This window comes from Acinonyx jubatus, chromosome F2 (genome assembly GCF_027475565.1).
Source record: "Acinonyx jubatus isolate Ajub_Pintada_27869175 chromosome F2, VMU_Ajub_asm_v1.0, whole genome shotgun sequence".
NCBI classification, from domain to species: Eukaryota; Metazoa; Chordata; class Mammalia; order Carnivora; family Felidae; genus Acinonyx; species Acinonyx jubatus.
Window position 1 is genome coordinate 61,905,281 of NC_069394.1, and position 17,355 is coordinate 61,922,635.

The 17,355-nt window shown below is 36.1% G+C and overlaps 1 protein-coding gene and 1 pseudogene across 1 annotated transcript in view; one reads left to right on the plus strand and one right to left on the minus strand.

Moving 5' to 3' along the window:
- Positions 1–17,355, plus strand: part of TRAM1 (translocation associated membrane protein 1) — a 32,661-nt gene that overhangs the window by 13,207 nt on the left and 2,099 nt on the right. Inside the window, exons 6-10 of the mRNA XM_027064436.2 lie at positions 788–872; positions 7,892–7,962; positions 8,064–8,168; positions 9,727–9,870; positions 10,218–10,378. Coding sequence (XP_026920237.1) covers positions 788–872; positions 7,892–7,962; positions 8,064–8,168; positions 9,727–9,870; positions 10,218–10,378 — 566 coding nt within the window. The remainder of the gene's footprint in view (positions 1–787; positions 873–7,891; positions 7,963–8,063; positions 8,169–9,726; positions 9,871–10,217; positions 10,379–17,355) is intronic.
- Positions 15,027–16,117, minus strand: LOC113600766 (40S ribosomal protein S8-like; annotated as a pseudogene).

Sequence of the window (17,355 nt, forward strand, 5' to 3'; positions counted from 1 at the left end):
AGCTTTTGTGGAATAGGATGGTAGACATCAGGTTTATATGGGACTATATCTCCCCTCTCCGCAAAAAACTTATTCCCGATGGGCTTTGTGTTTTCTATTATAGAAATCTAGAGGAGTAGGAGAATGGAGAACAAAGAGAAAGCAGGGGCTCTGGAGGGTTATAATGTCATGAGACTGTTGATTCTAGGCTGATTAGATCTATCTCCAAGGGAACACTTCTATGCCTTATCCCTCTTTCTAATTCTGGTTTGCCTCCATTCTTTTGAGACTCTCTCAGGGTTCCAACCAGGTAGAGTTTCCCTAAGAAAAAATCCAGGGGATATCTGCAGTTGGGATTATACCAGTTTCGGGTGATGGTTTATCTATACACCTTCGCTTTTGTGTCTGTCTTTTTGCGCTTCCTGCTTTCCTTTTGATGAAACCTTACAGGTCTGTGAACTGATTCCCTCGGTCATGTTCCTTATGTTTTCAGTACCTAACATGACATACTAATCAGTATTAATTTGCTAATAGACAAGGGGCTCTGGTACCTCTCAGCCAGCTTGCACGTCATCAGGGTTCTGCAGATACTGTCTTTGCATCTGCTGTTTAATCCCGAGGAATTGACTGGTGGTAAGAATATTCTAGGGAGATGGGGAAGTGGCTGCTGGGGGGGTGCAGAGTATTGCGGGGGGGACATGAAATGATAACACAAAGGGAGCTCCGTAGTACACCCCGATTTCCAGTGTTTTACTTTATTCTTTTAAAATATTATGCTTTAAAAGATATTTTTTGCTTTCTTGTGCAGATTTCAAATGAAGTTTTTCTACATAGCCCAGTTGGCTTACTGGTTTCATGCTTTTCCTGAACTCTACTTCCAGAAAACCAAAAAAGTAAGCTGAGATTTTGTAACTTTGAAAGCTGTCTTGTCATTTTTTCCTTTTTTGAAAAGTCACTCTAAAATTAAACATTTCCTCATGTCTGTAACCTCCCCCCTTTCCTTCCCACCTCAACTCTCCCATTATTCTCCCACCTCCCCTCTTTCGTCAGAGACTAAATATCCTCACGTATCTCTTGATGTAAACCTTTCGTCGTATTTTATCTTAGAGTGGAATCTTTTACATGTGACATGTTAATCACTTGTCTTAAAATTGTATTAGTGGTAATTTAAAATAAAATTAAAATTTCAAAATGCAACATTAGTTTTATATTATTGATACTCTTAGGAGTTTCACAAATGAGACAAAAGGATTAATCAAATTATTTTACAACTAACCGTTCTATGTGCTAAGTCGCAGTGAAAAATTCAGCATAAAATAAAGTAAACCATAGTTAAACACTCAACGGTGAAACTTTTCCTGAAATGGGTGGAGCGTACTTTTAACATGTGGGAAAGATGTTTGTTTGTTGTTTGTTGTATTTGAACAAATAACTACCAGAGCAGTGCGATATCCTTCTTTCTGCTTTATCCTCCGTACTCCTGAAGTCGGATGTCCGCAAAGTAAATTTTAGTTCCCTTATTTAACCCTTTCTTCTCTCAAACCTGTACCAGTTCCCTGTTGCTTTAAACTGCTGAGGGCATCTGGGTGGTTCAGTCAGTTGATTTCAGCTCAGCTCATGATCCTGGGATCATGGGATCGAGCCCTGGTTCAGGACTTAAGATTCTTAAGATTCTCTCTCTCTCTCCCTTTGCCCTACTCATGCTCCCTCTCTCTCTCAAGAAATAAATAAGTAAATAAAATAAAATACAGCTGTTCACCTGTCCTCTATGGGTTTCTTTGGTGTATACAACCTCCTCTCTGCTCCTTTTTTCCTCTTTTCTCTCCTTGGTCTTCATTCACACTGATAGTCTCTAATTTTATGATCCCAGCACATCAGTTCTTTTTCTGGGAATACCTTTAAACTAATCAAATGCTCTTATTCCCTTCCTCAGGGAGAGATTATTTATAAAATCCCCATATAGGAAACATGGGTGGGAATATGGACAAAACAAGTTTGGTCCTGAGTTAACAAGTATTAAAGATGGGTATGGCTACATGGGGATTCTTTATACTATTTGTTATATATGTATTTACATTTTTCTGCATTTAAAGCCTCCTTGCTTTGAGAAGCTTTTCAGGATAGAAGTGTAATGTGACCAGTTTATCTCTGCCTTCTCCAAAGCCACATTTATTTATGTACTGCAAATAGTTAATCCATGAGTATAGATACCTGATTTACTACTGTTTTGTGTCTGTGTTTTTTGTGTCCTATGTGTTTGTCATCAACAACATCTGTCCTGATGTCTGCTATGATTAGAAAATAGCACCAATTTAGAGTTCATGTACTATGTCTCGAAAGAAGTTATCTTTACGTTAATTTCTTGTATCAAGAAGAATGTTTTTCTAGTTAAGTTGATTATAAGGATAAGGATGAAGATCCATAAAACCTTTGGCTTAGAACTATGTTAAGATAAGGGGTGGCTCAGTTGGTTGAACTTCTGACTCATGATTTCAGTTCAGGTCATGATCTCACAGTTCATTTCATGACATCAAGCCCCACAGTTGGGCTCTGTGCTAACTGCATGGACCCTGCTTGGGATTCTCTCTTTCCCTCTCTCTGTGCCCCTCCCCTGCTCATGAGCTCTTACTCTCTCTTTTTCTCTCTCTCCCTCAAAATAACAAAAGAAAAAAAAAGAACTGTGTTAAGATAAGATTCTTAGGCTCACAATTTCCAGAAGCCCTTCCATATTCATTAAGCACCTAATGTGAACCACAGATGTCCTAGAGCTGTATTGTCCAAAACAGAAGCCACTGGCCACATTTAAAGTAACTACAGTTGGGGAGCCTGGGTGGCTCAGTTGGTTGAGTGTGCAGCTTCAGCTCAGGTCCTGATCTCGCAGTCTGTGAGTTCAAGCCCCTCATCAGGCTTTGTGCTGAGGGCTCAGAGCCTGAAGCCTGCTTTGGCTGTGTCTCCCTCTCTGTCCCTGCCCTTCTCCCACTTATACTCTCTCTCTCTTTCTCAAAATTAAGTAGCAGCAAAAAAAAATTTTTTAATACGTGAAGTAATTACAATTAAAAACCAAATTTACTTTCTGAGTCACACTTAGCCCTATTACAAGTACTCACTTAGCCACAAGTGGCTACATGTCTGCCATTTTGGATAGAAGAGATAGAGAACATTTCCATCATCGCAGAAACTTCTGTTGGGCAGTATTGCTGAGAACATCATAGTTTCTTGATGTCTTACTACCATGGCTCAAATATTTAAAGCTTTCTTCATGTATGTACTTGTATACCCATGGACATAAGACGTTTGGGCTTCATTATTAATCCATATGTCTCTGTCTTGTTCCGTGACCATGTAAATAAAGAGGGACATTTCAAAGTGAATGTTCATTTTAGTTTTCAAAGTTCTTTCCTTATCAATTCCTGCCAGATGGCATTTCTCCAGAAATGCAATCTAATTTTTATGGAATAATTTGCATAACTTAGAACTTAACTGAAACTATTTTTAACACCTACATATGACAGTCAAAAGTAACTGTTTCAAGTAATTAACATAATTTGAAAGTAACAGCTGCATATGTGTTAAACAGTTTCTTAAAATTTACTCTATGAAAATTATTTTTGGAAGAACTCTTTACTGGAAGAAACTAGTACAGTGATTGTTTCGAACTGATCCTACAGAGAAATGAAGAAAGGAAGGAACACTGTTAGTAGCAGTTCAAGGGGTGTGTTAGTCACAAATAACTCAGTTTCTCCTGAGGAGAATATTTTAATTGCATACAGTATGTATGGCTCCATATAAACATTACTCCATTTTGCCCATAAGAAGATTAACCATGTAATTTCTCAGCCAACTTGAATATATGAGCTTTCAGGGAAGTCTAGAGGAGATAGCCAAATACTTTATTTCCAATATTCAGTTTATTTCGTTTAATTATACATGCATATTGCATTGTCATATGAAGTATTTTAAATCAGATGTAATGCATTTTCCCATTCCCACTTCATGAAAGTTATATTCACACTTTCCACATGCAACTTTGTTGTTCATACCTGTCATTCATCACTAGAGCCAATTTTGAATCCTTTAACTCCGTTTTTCCAAAGTGCATCATCTTCCCTCTAGTGATTCCTCTGTTAGACCTCTATAAGCACTTAGAAGTAACATTGATTAAGGTTCTTCAGGCTGTGTAACTTCCCCAAACATGTATTTGTTGCTCAAAATAATGATCTAGATCCCTATAACATAAGAGCTTTGAAAAGATTTAAATAGGAGGTGGCTCCATGTGTGGTTTAGGCGAAAATCTTTGCCTTGTGTTTGGGCATATTTATGCTATTCCATTTAAAGTCAAGTTTTTAGTAGTGTGTAGTTAAGAAAAGCATTTTCTTATAAAGATAGAATTTTACTGAAGTATATGCCTGATCTTTTTAATAAAAAGATGTTTGAATAACAACTGAAAATGGCACTTGAAGTTATTTATAATTTTAGAACTTGTTTTGACTTAATGTCCTATATTTACTAGATTTTCCATAAAAAATGAGACTATTAGAATTTTAATTCATCATTCATAAGAATGAAATCATTCTTATATAAACTATTTAAACATTAGCATTAAGAATATATAAGAACTTGGGGCGCCTGTGTGGCTCAGTTGGTTAAGCGGTCAATTTTGGCTCAGGTCATGATCTCACAGTCTGTGGGTTTGAGCCCGATGTCGGGTTCTGTGCTGACAGCCCAGAGCCTGGAGCCTGCTTCGAATTCTGTGTCTCCCTCTCTCCTTGCCCCTCCCCCGCTCACACTCTGTCTCTCTCTCTCTCTCTCTCTCTCTCTCTCAAAAATGAATAAACATTAAAAAAATTTTAGAAAAAAGAATATATAAGAGCTTGATAAAGCTTTTCTAATAACTCATTTTCATTATATATTTTTTCCACTCAAATACAAAAGAAGTTTATTAATCTTTAAACAAAATAAACAAAACCTAATTTCTGGCTCCTGGTAGAAAACATTTGTTTACGTAATAATATTATAGGATGCTGTGTGAAAATGTCTTGAGAAGCCAAAACAGCTTTCTTTCAGCAGTTCAGCTAGACACTAGATTGTAGAACAATGATCGATGCTCTTGGACAGTCTGCTGACTGCCTAACTGGAATCTCTGATGTGGCCAGTGAACGAAGATGGCCAGGTTTCACCCAGCCACCTCTGTTTCCCATTCCCCTCACTCCATGGAAATGTGTAACCCCAGAGACCATAGTGCTAGGCAAGGTTGTTGTTGGCCTCAGACATATAAGCACCCTGCCAGTGGAGCTCTAACCCCACAAGGATTGGAAAATGTTGGAGGAGTTTGGCCTAAAACAGGGGTGCCATTATAGCCATGATCTAATTGAAATATAGGTAAAATTTCTCTTTTAAAAAATCATGTTATATCATCCCCATTGCCTTTGTAATTTTAAAAGAATATGGGAATGTCTTTAATGTAGAATGTGTGTTCTCCAGTTCACAACAATCTCCACCATTCCCTGTAGTATTAACACTCCTCTGTGTCACCCGTTTTTACTTAAACTTTTTCTCTGGTTGGACTTCCAACATTCCTTTATAGACATTGGTCAATTTGTATATAGCTGAAGGGAATGTTATTTGGAAAAAGATTTCTTGATCCTCTGTCCTTTGGAAAGTTGTAGAAACTATTTTAAAAGCTCTTTCTGGGGCACCTGGGTGGCTTGGTCAGTTGAGCGTCCGACTTCAGCTCAGGTCATGATTTCACAGTCTGTGAGTTCAAGCCCCTCGTCAGGCTCTGCACTGACAGCATGAAGAAGCCTGCTTGTGATTCTCTCTCCCCCCTTCCCTGCTCTCTCTCTCTCTCTCAAAATAAATAAACATTTTTTAGAAATTAAATATTTTTTAATCCCCTCCAAGAAGTTAGATTCTATAAAATAGTTTTTCCTGCAGTCATTCCAGAAAATTAATTCCATTGTGTTACACAAGTTTTTATGTAAGAAAATGAGTTTAGTGTTCAGTCAGTAATTTAAACACTTCAGAGCTTTTGTAACGAGTATCGAGGGTCTCCCTGGTCTCTTTTTGCCTCAGAAATTTGGAGCATTGATTAACACATCTGAAGGAATATGGCAGTATTTCCCATATCAAGTCATTTACATGCCACTTGCTCTAACTTAAAATATTTTAATTAAAATTATAGTTAAAAGTATTGTAACTATACGCAACAAAAGTATTTTGTTGTGTACTATCTAAAATCATTTTGTACAGTGCCAGTGCTATGAATACCACACCCTAGGAAACATGTATATCATGTATATATTTAGTGGCACCTCTATTCATAGCATATGAAAACACATTTATAACACTACCAGTGAGCTGTTCTAAAATTATTGTAAGAGCAGAAAAAGGTTCCCTTGTTGAATTTTTCGCATGTTAGTCTTGACATTGTTCTCCCTCTCTCCTTTTGTAGGGAGAAATATTTCATTGGAAGTTTAAAAATTATGTGGAGAAAATCTTAATTAAGAAAGTTCCTTTTCAGAGATCCTTCTCTTTCCAAATGGAAGAACCTCTCTAAAGTTGATGTTCTATCTTGGGTTTTTTCTCTGACAGTCCCAAAACATAGTACTATGTGTGGTAATATCTGACTCTTCTCTTGCCTTTCTAACACTTGATCTTTGTACCATTCTTACTAGAGAAGAGTTTTCAATTTCAAAACTACAATTGTAAAATCTCTGTTCTTTCTCCGAAGATTTGGGGAAGTAACTCTACTGAACTGTAGAGACTTGCACTCAGCTGTACTAGGTGGCAGACATGAGTTTTGTGAGGTTCCAGAAGAATACAGTTCAGTCCATTTAGCATCAACCCACCATGTAAGAAATTGTAATTAGCAGCTGTAGTACATGAATAGTACTAACCAGATTAATACAGCTTTATACTACACGTAGATCAGGCTAATGTAACTATGTTTTATACACACAGGCACACATACACACACACATACACATACACACACACATACATGTGTGGAAGAGCAAAAACCAGAGAGAGTAGAAATGAGAAGTCTATGCATTTCATTAATTAACAAGTGTTTACTGGGTTTAACACTGTCAGTTTTTACAAATATTTTTGACTGCAAGTCAAGATGAAAAATCATATTTTACATTATAATTTAATGTGTATATGTGTGTGTGTGTGAAAACCATAATAAAATTTTCATGAAACAGTGCAATGTGCTGTACACCCTAGTATTTTCTAGTTTATTTCATATTTTAAAAGATACTAGTGTGACCCCTAAATTGATTTCATGATCCACTAGTAGCCCTTGACTCACATTTTTTTTTAAACACGGTTTTTAAGATAACCAGGTCACTAGGGACTGTGGAAGAAAAAAGAAAAGCAAAAAGTAGAATCTGGATATGTGGCTTTACAGGGTTATTAGAAGGAGAAAGACTATATAACAAGGTAGTATCCTAAGCGAGAAGATAAAATTTTAACCTTCAGTTTTAATGGTTATAACGGTTAAAAGGGATTCAAAGCATGAGCTAAAAAATATGAATACTACTTTAAATAAAAGCATCTCTACTGCTATAAACATAGCAATTTTAATATTAGAAGGGCAGCATTGTGATTATCAACATTATGTCATTTAATAGATGTTTATTACAGAAAGAAACCATAGGTTTTGGCCCTGAAAGGGATTTTGAGTTCTTCTGATTCAGGCAAACCCAAGTATTGAGTCACATTTTCCAGGTGAGACAGCTGAAGCCTAGAAAGGTGCTAAAGCCGTGTAGCAGCTGGGGTAGAATGCTGGGGCTGAATAGGTCTTCTCTAAGGTCTTCTCTAAGAGTGTATTTTTTCACTCTACCACACTGCTACTAAGGAACGGAAATGTTTCGGCATGTTTTAATCTGTAATGCATCTCTGTTTACAGGAAGATATTCCTCGTCAGCTTGTCTACATTGGTCTTTACCTCTTTCACATCGCTGGAGCTTATCTTTTAAAGTGAGTTGGGATTTTGTTTGGATGTGTAAATGGACTGGGTAGATAGTATGCTAATCTGTCTGCTAATTAATCTTTACATTTTAAATTTGTTCTTTTAACAGCTTGAATCATCTGGGACTTGTTCTTCTGGTGCTGCATTATTTTGTTGAATTTCTTTTCCACATTTCCCGCCTGTTTTATTTTAGTGACGAAAAGTATCAGAAAGGGTAAGTTGCTTAGCCATTCTGTTTCTTGTGTAATTAAAGAGTCAGGGCCTGTATTGTCAAGGACTGAGCTATTGCCAAGGTCCCTGCTGCCGGCAGTTATATCACTCTGTAAGCTGTTAGTAGTAGCTTTAAATAAAATGAAACGATTTTACAATTCAGGATGGTATTTTATTCTCTAAAATGGAGTCTTGTCTTAGTTAGCCAGATGTTACATTGAAACTTGTAATTTGGAAGAGTTTTAGGGTTTACTTTTCTATTATAACTTCTCTTTTGTTTAATGCATGTTTTTCTTTTGGAGGAGGAGTAATAAGGAAGTGATAATAGGGATAAAAGTAACAGGGAAGAAGAAGATTAAATAATAGATTATATAAGATGCTAAAACATTTCAACGGCACAATTGGACTGAAAACAGAATTAGAGCACTATGACTTGTTTTAAAAAAAAAAAAAGTAAAAGTAGGCCTATTAAATGGGAATGGGTGTTCTGTTAACAGGATAGCTTTTGTTTTGTCTTATTTAGCATTTTTGAAAATTTTTCTATGTACCAATAATTTTGAGGATCATTAATGATAGTTATACTTAAAAAAGAGATCAGCTAAATAAAAATTAATATTTTTTTAATTAAATTTAATTTTTTTATTAACTTGTTTTATTTTTTATTTTTTTTAATTTACATCCAGATTAGCATATAGTGCAACAATGATTTCAGGAGTAGATTCCTTATGGCCCCTTACCCATTTAGTCCATCCCCCCTCCCAAAACCCCTCCAGTAACCCTGTGTTTGTTCTTCATATTTAAGAGTCTCTTATGTTTTGTTCCCTTCCCTGTTTTTATATTATTTTTCTTTCCCTTCCCTTATGTTCATCTGTTTTGTCTCTTAAAGTCCTCATATGAGTGAAGTCATATGATTTTTGTCTTTCTCTAATTTCACTTAGCATAATACCCTCCAGTTCCATCCATGTAGTTGCAAATGGCAAGATTTCACTCTTTTTGATTGCCGAGTAATACTCCATTGTATGTATGTGTGTGTGTATATGTGTATATATATATATACACATATACACACACACATACATACATACACACCACATCTTCTTTATCCACTCATCCATTGATGGACATTTGGGTTCTTTCCATCCTTTGGCTGTTGTTGATAGTGCTGCTATAAACATGGGGGTGCATGTGTCCCTTCGAAACAGCACACCTGTATCCCTTGGATAAATGCCTAGTAGTGCAATTGCTGGGTCGTAGGGTAGTTGTATTTTTAGTTTTTTGAGGAACCTCCATACTGTTTTCCAGAGTGGCTGCACCAGCTTGCATTCTCAAAATTAATTATTTCTTTATTGGACTTCCTAGAATCTTAAATATGCTGTTATGTATCTTCAAGAGTGTGATATAGTATATAGCACATCCCAGACATTTTACTTCTGAATCTCTTTTGCAGAACAATAGGAAATGCTGTCTGAATATGCATTTACTTAATAGGAATCTGATTCATATTAGAATCTTTTCATATCTTTGCAATTTTATGAATTTGACTTAGGATATTTTTCTTACAGGTTTTCTCTGTGGGCAGTTTTGTTTGTTTTGGGAAGACTTCTGACTTTAATTCTTTCAGTACTCACTGTTGGCTTTGGCCTTGCAAGAGCAGAGAACCAGAAATTGGATTTCAGTGCTGGGAACTTCAATGTGTTAGCTGTAAGGTACAATCGATTTAACATTTTTCTCACTTTGTCCTGCCTTATAGTATGTATTACCAATTTATGATACAAATCCCCTTTAAAAAAATAGAGACAAATATGGGGGGAGCATATTTATTTGATTTGATATCAGACGTGTTGCAGTTGCATATGTCTGAATTGAAATACTAAAGGATCTCTTTGACTTTGGGGATTAACTACTAATGGAATAATTGTTTATTAACATAATCTTGTCAGCCTTGGGAATTTAGCACTAAGTTAATTCTGTCAGTACAAGATAGAATGCTTCATTCAATGACATTGTTTTGATGTACTCTTAATGTTTTGTTTATTGACTTTAATATCCTCAGAATTGCTGTCCTGGCATCCATTTGCATTACCCAAGCCTTCATGATGTGGAAGTTCATTAATTTTCAGCTTCGGAGGTGGAGAGAACATTCTACTTTTCAGGCACCAACTGTGAAGAAGAAACCAACAGTGACTAAAGGCAGGTCTTCTAGGAAAGGAACAGGTTTGTATTCAGTAAGCAGTGGAAAACATTTTTTTGTTAAATGTTGTGGAGTCTTATTATAAACGTATTAAGATTTAAAATCTTATAAAGAAATTTTTTTCTCTCTCTTTAGCAAAATTAGAGGCAAAGTAAAACTTGCCCCATTCTACAGTTATTGTGTGAGGTCAGTTATTCCCCTCAAAAGCTGTCCACTAAATTTCTCTTTCCCAAGCTTTCCATTAGACTAGTATGTTTGGGCTGTTTTAGTAGCCAGTAACTAACCTAGAGAGTGGTAGTTTGTGCTTTCAAGCATCTTACTAATATTTAGAATACAAAACCTCTTTACAGCCCCTTCCCATCTGCCCTTTAGTCCCAACTGGAAGAGCTCTTTCTATAACTTCTTATTGCTTGATCTTTCATATTTGAGCCTGCATCTGCCTTCTTTTCTCCTCTGGATTTTGATTGAAAAGGCATTGACATTGCAATAATTTTTTTGAACTTCTGTTTGGTGTTCTACTTGGAACTGTGACACAGGGAGTTCCAGTTTTATCGACTCTGGTTTGCCTCTTGTATGTCTTCATATTTGATAGTTTATGTCCTCCAGCCGTGTCCTATTCAAGCTTGTCTAAGTAATTCTTGGGCCTTTGTATTTCGTATAAATTTTTGTACATCTTTGTCAATTTTCACCCCCGCCCTCTCCCCCTCCCCCCAAAAAAAACTCTTGCTGAGAAACTGGATTGGAATTACATTGAATCTATAGATCATTTCAGGGAGAATAGAGCACTTCAGGGCGTAAACATGGTGTATACTTCTATTTACCTAGGTTGTCTTTAATTTCTCTGAGTAATATTTATTTAATACCATACCAAATTTAATCATATACCATAAAATTCAACCTTTAAAGTGTAGGTTTCAGTGGTTCTTAAGTATATTCACAAAGTTCGTGAACCACTATCTAATTCCAGAACATTTTTATCTCCCCAGAAAGAAACCCCATGCCCACTAGCAGTCATTTCCTATCCCTTTCTTCCCCCTACCCCTGACAAATACTTACCTATTTTCTGTCTCTATGGATTGGTCTTTTCTGCATATTATATGGAATCATATAATATGTGATCTTTTGCAAATGATTTCTTTCACTTAGCATGTACCTAAGTGGATGTATATGCACATATGCAACATATATACATTGCAGCATATGCCAATACTTTATTCCTTTTTATGGCCAAATACTATTCTATTGTGTGAATATACCAAATTATGTTTATCATTTATTAGTTGATAGGCATTTGGATTGTTTCCACTCTTTGGCTACTATGAATAATGCTGCTGTAAACATTTATGTACAAGCTTTTGCTTGAACCCCTGTTTTTGCTTTCTTGGATATATACCTAGGAATGAATTGCTGGGTCCGATAGTTAACTGTGTGTTTAACATTTTCAGGGAAATTGCTAAACTGATTTCTAAAGTAGTTGCACCATTTTACATTCATTGTTTTTACATATGATATGCAGCTGTCCCTTGCACCATTTGTCAAAAAGACTAACCTTTCTCTATTAAGTTGTCCTGATATTCCTATTGAAAACCAGTTGGTCAAGTGCTTACAGGGCAGAATAAATAACTTGTTTTTGGCGAGGGGAGAAAATCGGTTGATCCAAAAGTAAGAATTTATTCCTGGGCTCTCGATTCTATTCTGTCAATCTGTGTACCTATTCTTATGCCAATACCACACTGTCTTGATTACTGTTGCTTTCTAGTTAGTTTTGAAATCAGGAAATGTGAGTCTTCCATTTTGTCCTTCTTCATGCTTTAGTTACTCTGGTCCCTTGCACTTCCATGTGAATTTTTTTTTTAAGATTTTAAGTAATCTCTACACCCAGCATGGGGCTTTGAACTCATAACCCCCAGACAAAGAGTCACATTCTCTAATGACTGAACCAGCCAGGCACCCCTCCATATGAATGTTAGGATCAGCTTGTCAATTTCTGCAAAAAAGCCAGCTGGGCTTTTGATGTGGATTACTTTGACTCTGTATAGATTTACTTGGGAAGTATGAACATGGATGTCTTTCCATTTATTTGGGTCTTCTTTCATTTCTTTCAATTAAATTTTATAGTTATCAGTATGTAAGTCTTGCATTTCTTTTTATTCCTCAATATTTTATTCTTTTTGATGATACTGTAAATAGAATTGTCTTCTTAATTTCATTTTTGTGTTAATCATTGCCAGTATGGAATTGATTTTTCCATATTTATCTTTTATCCTGCAACATTGCTGAATTTTTTAGGTTTATTATTGACTAGTGAAGTTTTGTGTGGATTCCTTGCCATTTTCAGTATGTAGGATCATGTCATCTGCAAATAGAAATGGCTTCACTTCTTCTTGTCAAATCTGTATGATTTTTATTTCATTTTCTTGCCATATTGCCCTGCCTAGAACCTCCAGAATAATTTTGAATAGAAGTAGTGAGAGCAGACATTCTTACCTTGTTACTGATTTTATCAGGAAGGCATCTAGTCTTTTCACATTAAGCATGATGTTATTACCTATGGGTTTCCCTAAATGTCTTTAGCAGCATGAGGAAGTTCCCTTCTATTTCTCGTTTGTTAGTATTTTCATTATGAAAGAATGTTATATTTTGTCACTTGCTTTTTCTACATCTACTACTGAGATCATCAGATGGTTTTTGTCCTTCCATTTTTTTGATATCATGTATTCCTATTAATTGATTTTTGAATGTTAAGCCAACAGTGCATTCCTGGGATAAATCCCATTTGGTCATGGTATATAATCCTCTTTAAGATGTTGTTTGATTTGGTTTGCTAGTATTTTATTGAGCATTTTTATATCTATATTCATAAAGGATATTGATGGGTATTTTTTTGTAAAATACTTGTTTTCAGATGTAAAACCAGTCTTGCATTTATGGCATAAAGGTGATGATGATAATGCATCACTTTTAGTAGATTGGTGTTTTCAGTATTTTTTTAGAATTTTTGCATCTGTATTCACAAAAGATTGGCCTCTAATTAATCTGTTTTTCTTCTTGTTTTTGTAATATTTTTGTCAGATCTTGGTATCAGGGTGATGATGGCTTTATAAAAACTATTGAGGGGCACCTGGGTGGCTCAGTGGTTAAGTGTCCAGCTCTTGGTTTCTGCTCAGGTCATGATCTTGTGGTTTTGTGGGTTTGAGCCCCACATCAGGCTCTGTGCTGACGGTGCAGAGCCTGCTCGGAATCCTTGGTGTCCATCTCTTTCTGCCCCTCCTCCACTCACACTGTCTCTCTCAAAAATAAATAAACAAACCATTAATAGCTTTATCCTTTGTGTGATTTCAAGCATTGTTTCGTACTTAAATGTTTGGAAGAATCCATCAGTGAAGCCATGTAACCTAGAATCTTCTCTAGGGGAGGATATTTACATTATTTAATAGATAATAGGATTATTCAGATATTTTATTCCTTATTGTGTCTCTTTTGGTAAGTTGTGTTTTCAAGGAATTTGTCCATTGCAGTTATACTGGTAAAATTATTCATAATATTCTTTTATTAATTTGTGTACAACAGTGGTATCTTATTCCCTATGTTAGTAATTTATGCCTTTATCTCTTTTTTTTTTCATTAGCCAAGAACCAACATTTGTGGGGGATTTTATTGATTTTCATAGTCATATCATTGATTTCTGTTCTCATTTCCCTTTTTGGGGCTTGATTTGCTGTTTTGTTATTTGTGGTTTACCTTCTTGAAATGAATTTTTATATGATTGATTTTCCACCCATCTTGTGAATTACTTGCAATTAAGGGCAGACTTTCCCTTTCAGCACTGCTTTAGCTGCATTTTACAAATTTTGATATGTCTTTTTCATTATCATTCAGTTCAGGATATTATAATTCCAATCTGGTTTCTTCTTTGACCCATGCATTACTTATTAGTACATTGTTTAATTAACATCTACTTGGGCATTTTCTAGTGGTTTTGTTGTTGTTGTTACTCATTTCTAGCTTAATTCTGTTATTGTTTAAGAACATGTTCTGAATGATTTCAGTTCTTTGGAGTTTATTGAGACTTTCATTATGGCTCAGCATGTGTTCAGTTTTGGTAAATGTTCCATTTATACTTCAAAAGAGTGTGTTTTCCGTATTTGTTGGATATTCCATTATATATCAGGTCAGATTTGTTACTGTATTGTTCAGTCTTTTATATCTCTACTGTTTTGGTGGAAGGAGTTCTGTTTGTTCAGTCAGTTATTACAGGAGATATTGACCACTTCTCCTTGTAGCTTATAAGTTTTTGCTTTAAATATTTTGAAGATGTAGGTACATCAAAATTTAGGGTTGTTCTAAATTCCTATTGAATATGTCCTTTTCTCTTAATGAATGTCCACCTTCATCTCTAGTTAATGTCTGAATTTACTATAGCTACAACAGTTTTTTTTTATGTTTATTTATTTTGAGGGAGAGAGAGAGTGAGGGAGGGGCAGAGAGAAAGGGAGAGAGAGAGAGAGAGAATCTGCCGGACAGTGTGGGAAAGACACAGGGCTCGAACTCACAAACCATGAGATCATGACCTAAGCCAAAATCAAGATTCAGACGCTTAATTGACTGAGCCACCCAGGCACCCTGCTACACCAACTTTCTTTTGGTAAAATGTTGAGGTGTATCTTTTTCTATATTTTTTCTACTTTAAACCTTTCTTTGTTATTAAATATAAATTGTGTCTCGTGTAGACACATATAATTGGATTTATTTTCATCCAGTGTGATAATTATTGTCTTTGTTTTTTGGCAGTTATACTGTGATGTCCCTGGGTGTGGTTGTCTTTGTATTTATCCTGCATTCTGTCATATAGAGTTTCCTGAGTCGTGGCTTAGCTTCTTTTACATTTTTGGAGAGTTCTTGACCATAATTTCTTCAAATATTCTTCTGTCCCATTCTCTCTCTTGTCCTTTTGGAACTCCAATAATATGTGTTAAATCCCCTTCCCCTGTCTCTTACATCTTTTCATACTTTCTGCATTTTTCATCCCTTTTCTTTGAGTTTCAGTCTGAGTATTTTTTCTGGTTCACTGGTCTCTTCTGTTGTGCCTAATCTGCTGTTCATTTGTTAAGTCTGCATTTTCAGTTACTGTATTTTCCAGTTCTAGGATTAAAGATTTTAGTTCTCTGGTGAAATTCTCCATATTTTCATTTCTTTCTTTCTGGGCCTTGATTTTCCTCAAATAGAATTCCAGCTTCTTGCGCTCTAGCACATAGCAATCTGCTCAGCCATACTGACCTGGTCTTCAAGCAATGCACACAAGAAGCTTGCCCTGATGGAACTGTTCCTCCTAAAGACTGCTGATTATGGCATTCTTTTTCCTGTCATTACATTTCTTCTGAAATTTCTTTGATTCTTTTTTGTTTAAAATCTCTTCCTCCTTAGGAATCAACTTGGCTCCCTGCTTGCAGCCCATAGTGGGACTCATACTGTTGTCAGCATGGTGTGCTGTCATTGAACACAGTACAATTCCTCACTAGTATCTTGGTGTGGACTAGTTCACTGTTGGATGCATTGTAGACAGTGTCAGTAATTCCACTCAGAGCCCCAGGAGAAGTTCCCCACATCCAGCCTCAAGGCACAGTACTTCTTATTGCCTCCCCAGATTGGGACTGTGTGTATGGGGCAGAGCATCCCAGCTCATACTTCTGCTTCTTGTGGAAGAGCTTTCTCTTGCCCCTGGTTTTGCAGGGCTTGTGCCAGTTGTCCTGTGAGATGCCCATCACCTGGTGCTGGCTGAAAAAAACGAAGATCTATTTCTGATACATACTTTTTTTCTCTTGGTTTTTAGTCATTTGGTCTTGCTTTCTGATGGCTGGTAATTTTTAATTGAATACTGGACATTTTATATAACAATGTGTGTAGGCTCTAGATGTGTTTATAGAGGCTCTGGGTTGAATATGGGTAGATCATTCTATCCTGTCACAGTATCCATTTCCAGTTTGCCCTCATTCCTAGGACATCAACAACTATTTGTACAGTCTGTCTTCTCTGACAGATTCTGAATTCAAATTTTTTTCTTCCTGTTATAGAGTAATCAGCTCTCTTGTACTTGCAAAGGAAGTGCTCTCTGCTTGACTTCTCTGAGTCTTGCTTTGTGCATGTGTGTTCAGTAATTGGGAGAAATACACAGAGCTGCCTTGTTTGTATTTTTTTTCATTGTCTTCAAACAGCCAAGTTTTGTATTCCAACTTTTTTTTTTAATTTTTTTTTTTAATTTACATCCAAATTAATTAGCATATAGTGCAACAATGATTTCAGGAGTAGATTCCTTAGTGCCCCTTACCCATTTAGCCCATCCCCCCCTCCCATAACCCCTCCAGTAACCCTCAGTTTGTTCTCCATATTTATGGGTCTCTTCTGTTTTGTCCCCCTCCCTGTTTTTATTTGGTTTCCCTTCCCTTAGTTCATCTATTTTATCTCTTAAAGCCCTCATATGAGTGAAGTCATATGATGTTTGTCTTTCTCTGGCTAATTTCACCTAGCATAATACCCTCCAGTTCCATCCACGTAGTTGCAAATGGCAAGATTTCATTCTTTCTGATTGCCGAGTAAGACTCCATTGTCTATACATACCACATCTTCTTTATCCATTCATCCATCGATGGACATTTGGGCTCTTTCCATCCTTTGGCTATTGTTGATAGTGCTGCTATAAACATGGGGGTGCATGTGTCCCTTCGAAACAGCACACCTGTATCCCGTGGATAAATGCCTACTAGTGCAATTGCTGGGTCGTAGGGTAGTTGTATTTTTAGTTTTTTGAGGAACCTCCATATTGTTTTTCAGAATGGCTGCACCAGCTTGCATTCCCATGTATTCCAACTTTTATGGATCTTTTTGGAGAGATGAGTCTGACATTAGTTATATACACACACATACACACACACACACATACATACATACATACATGCATACGTATATATATATATATATATATATATATCCATCATAACTTGAA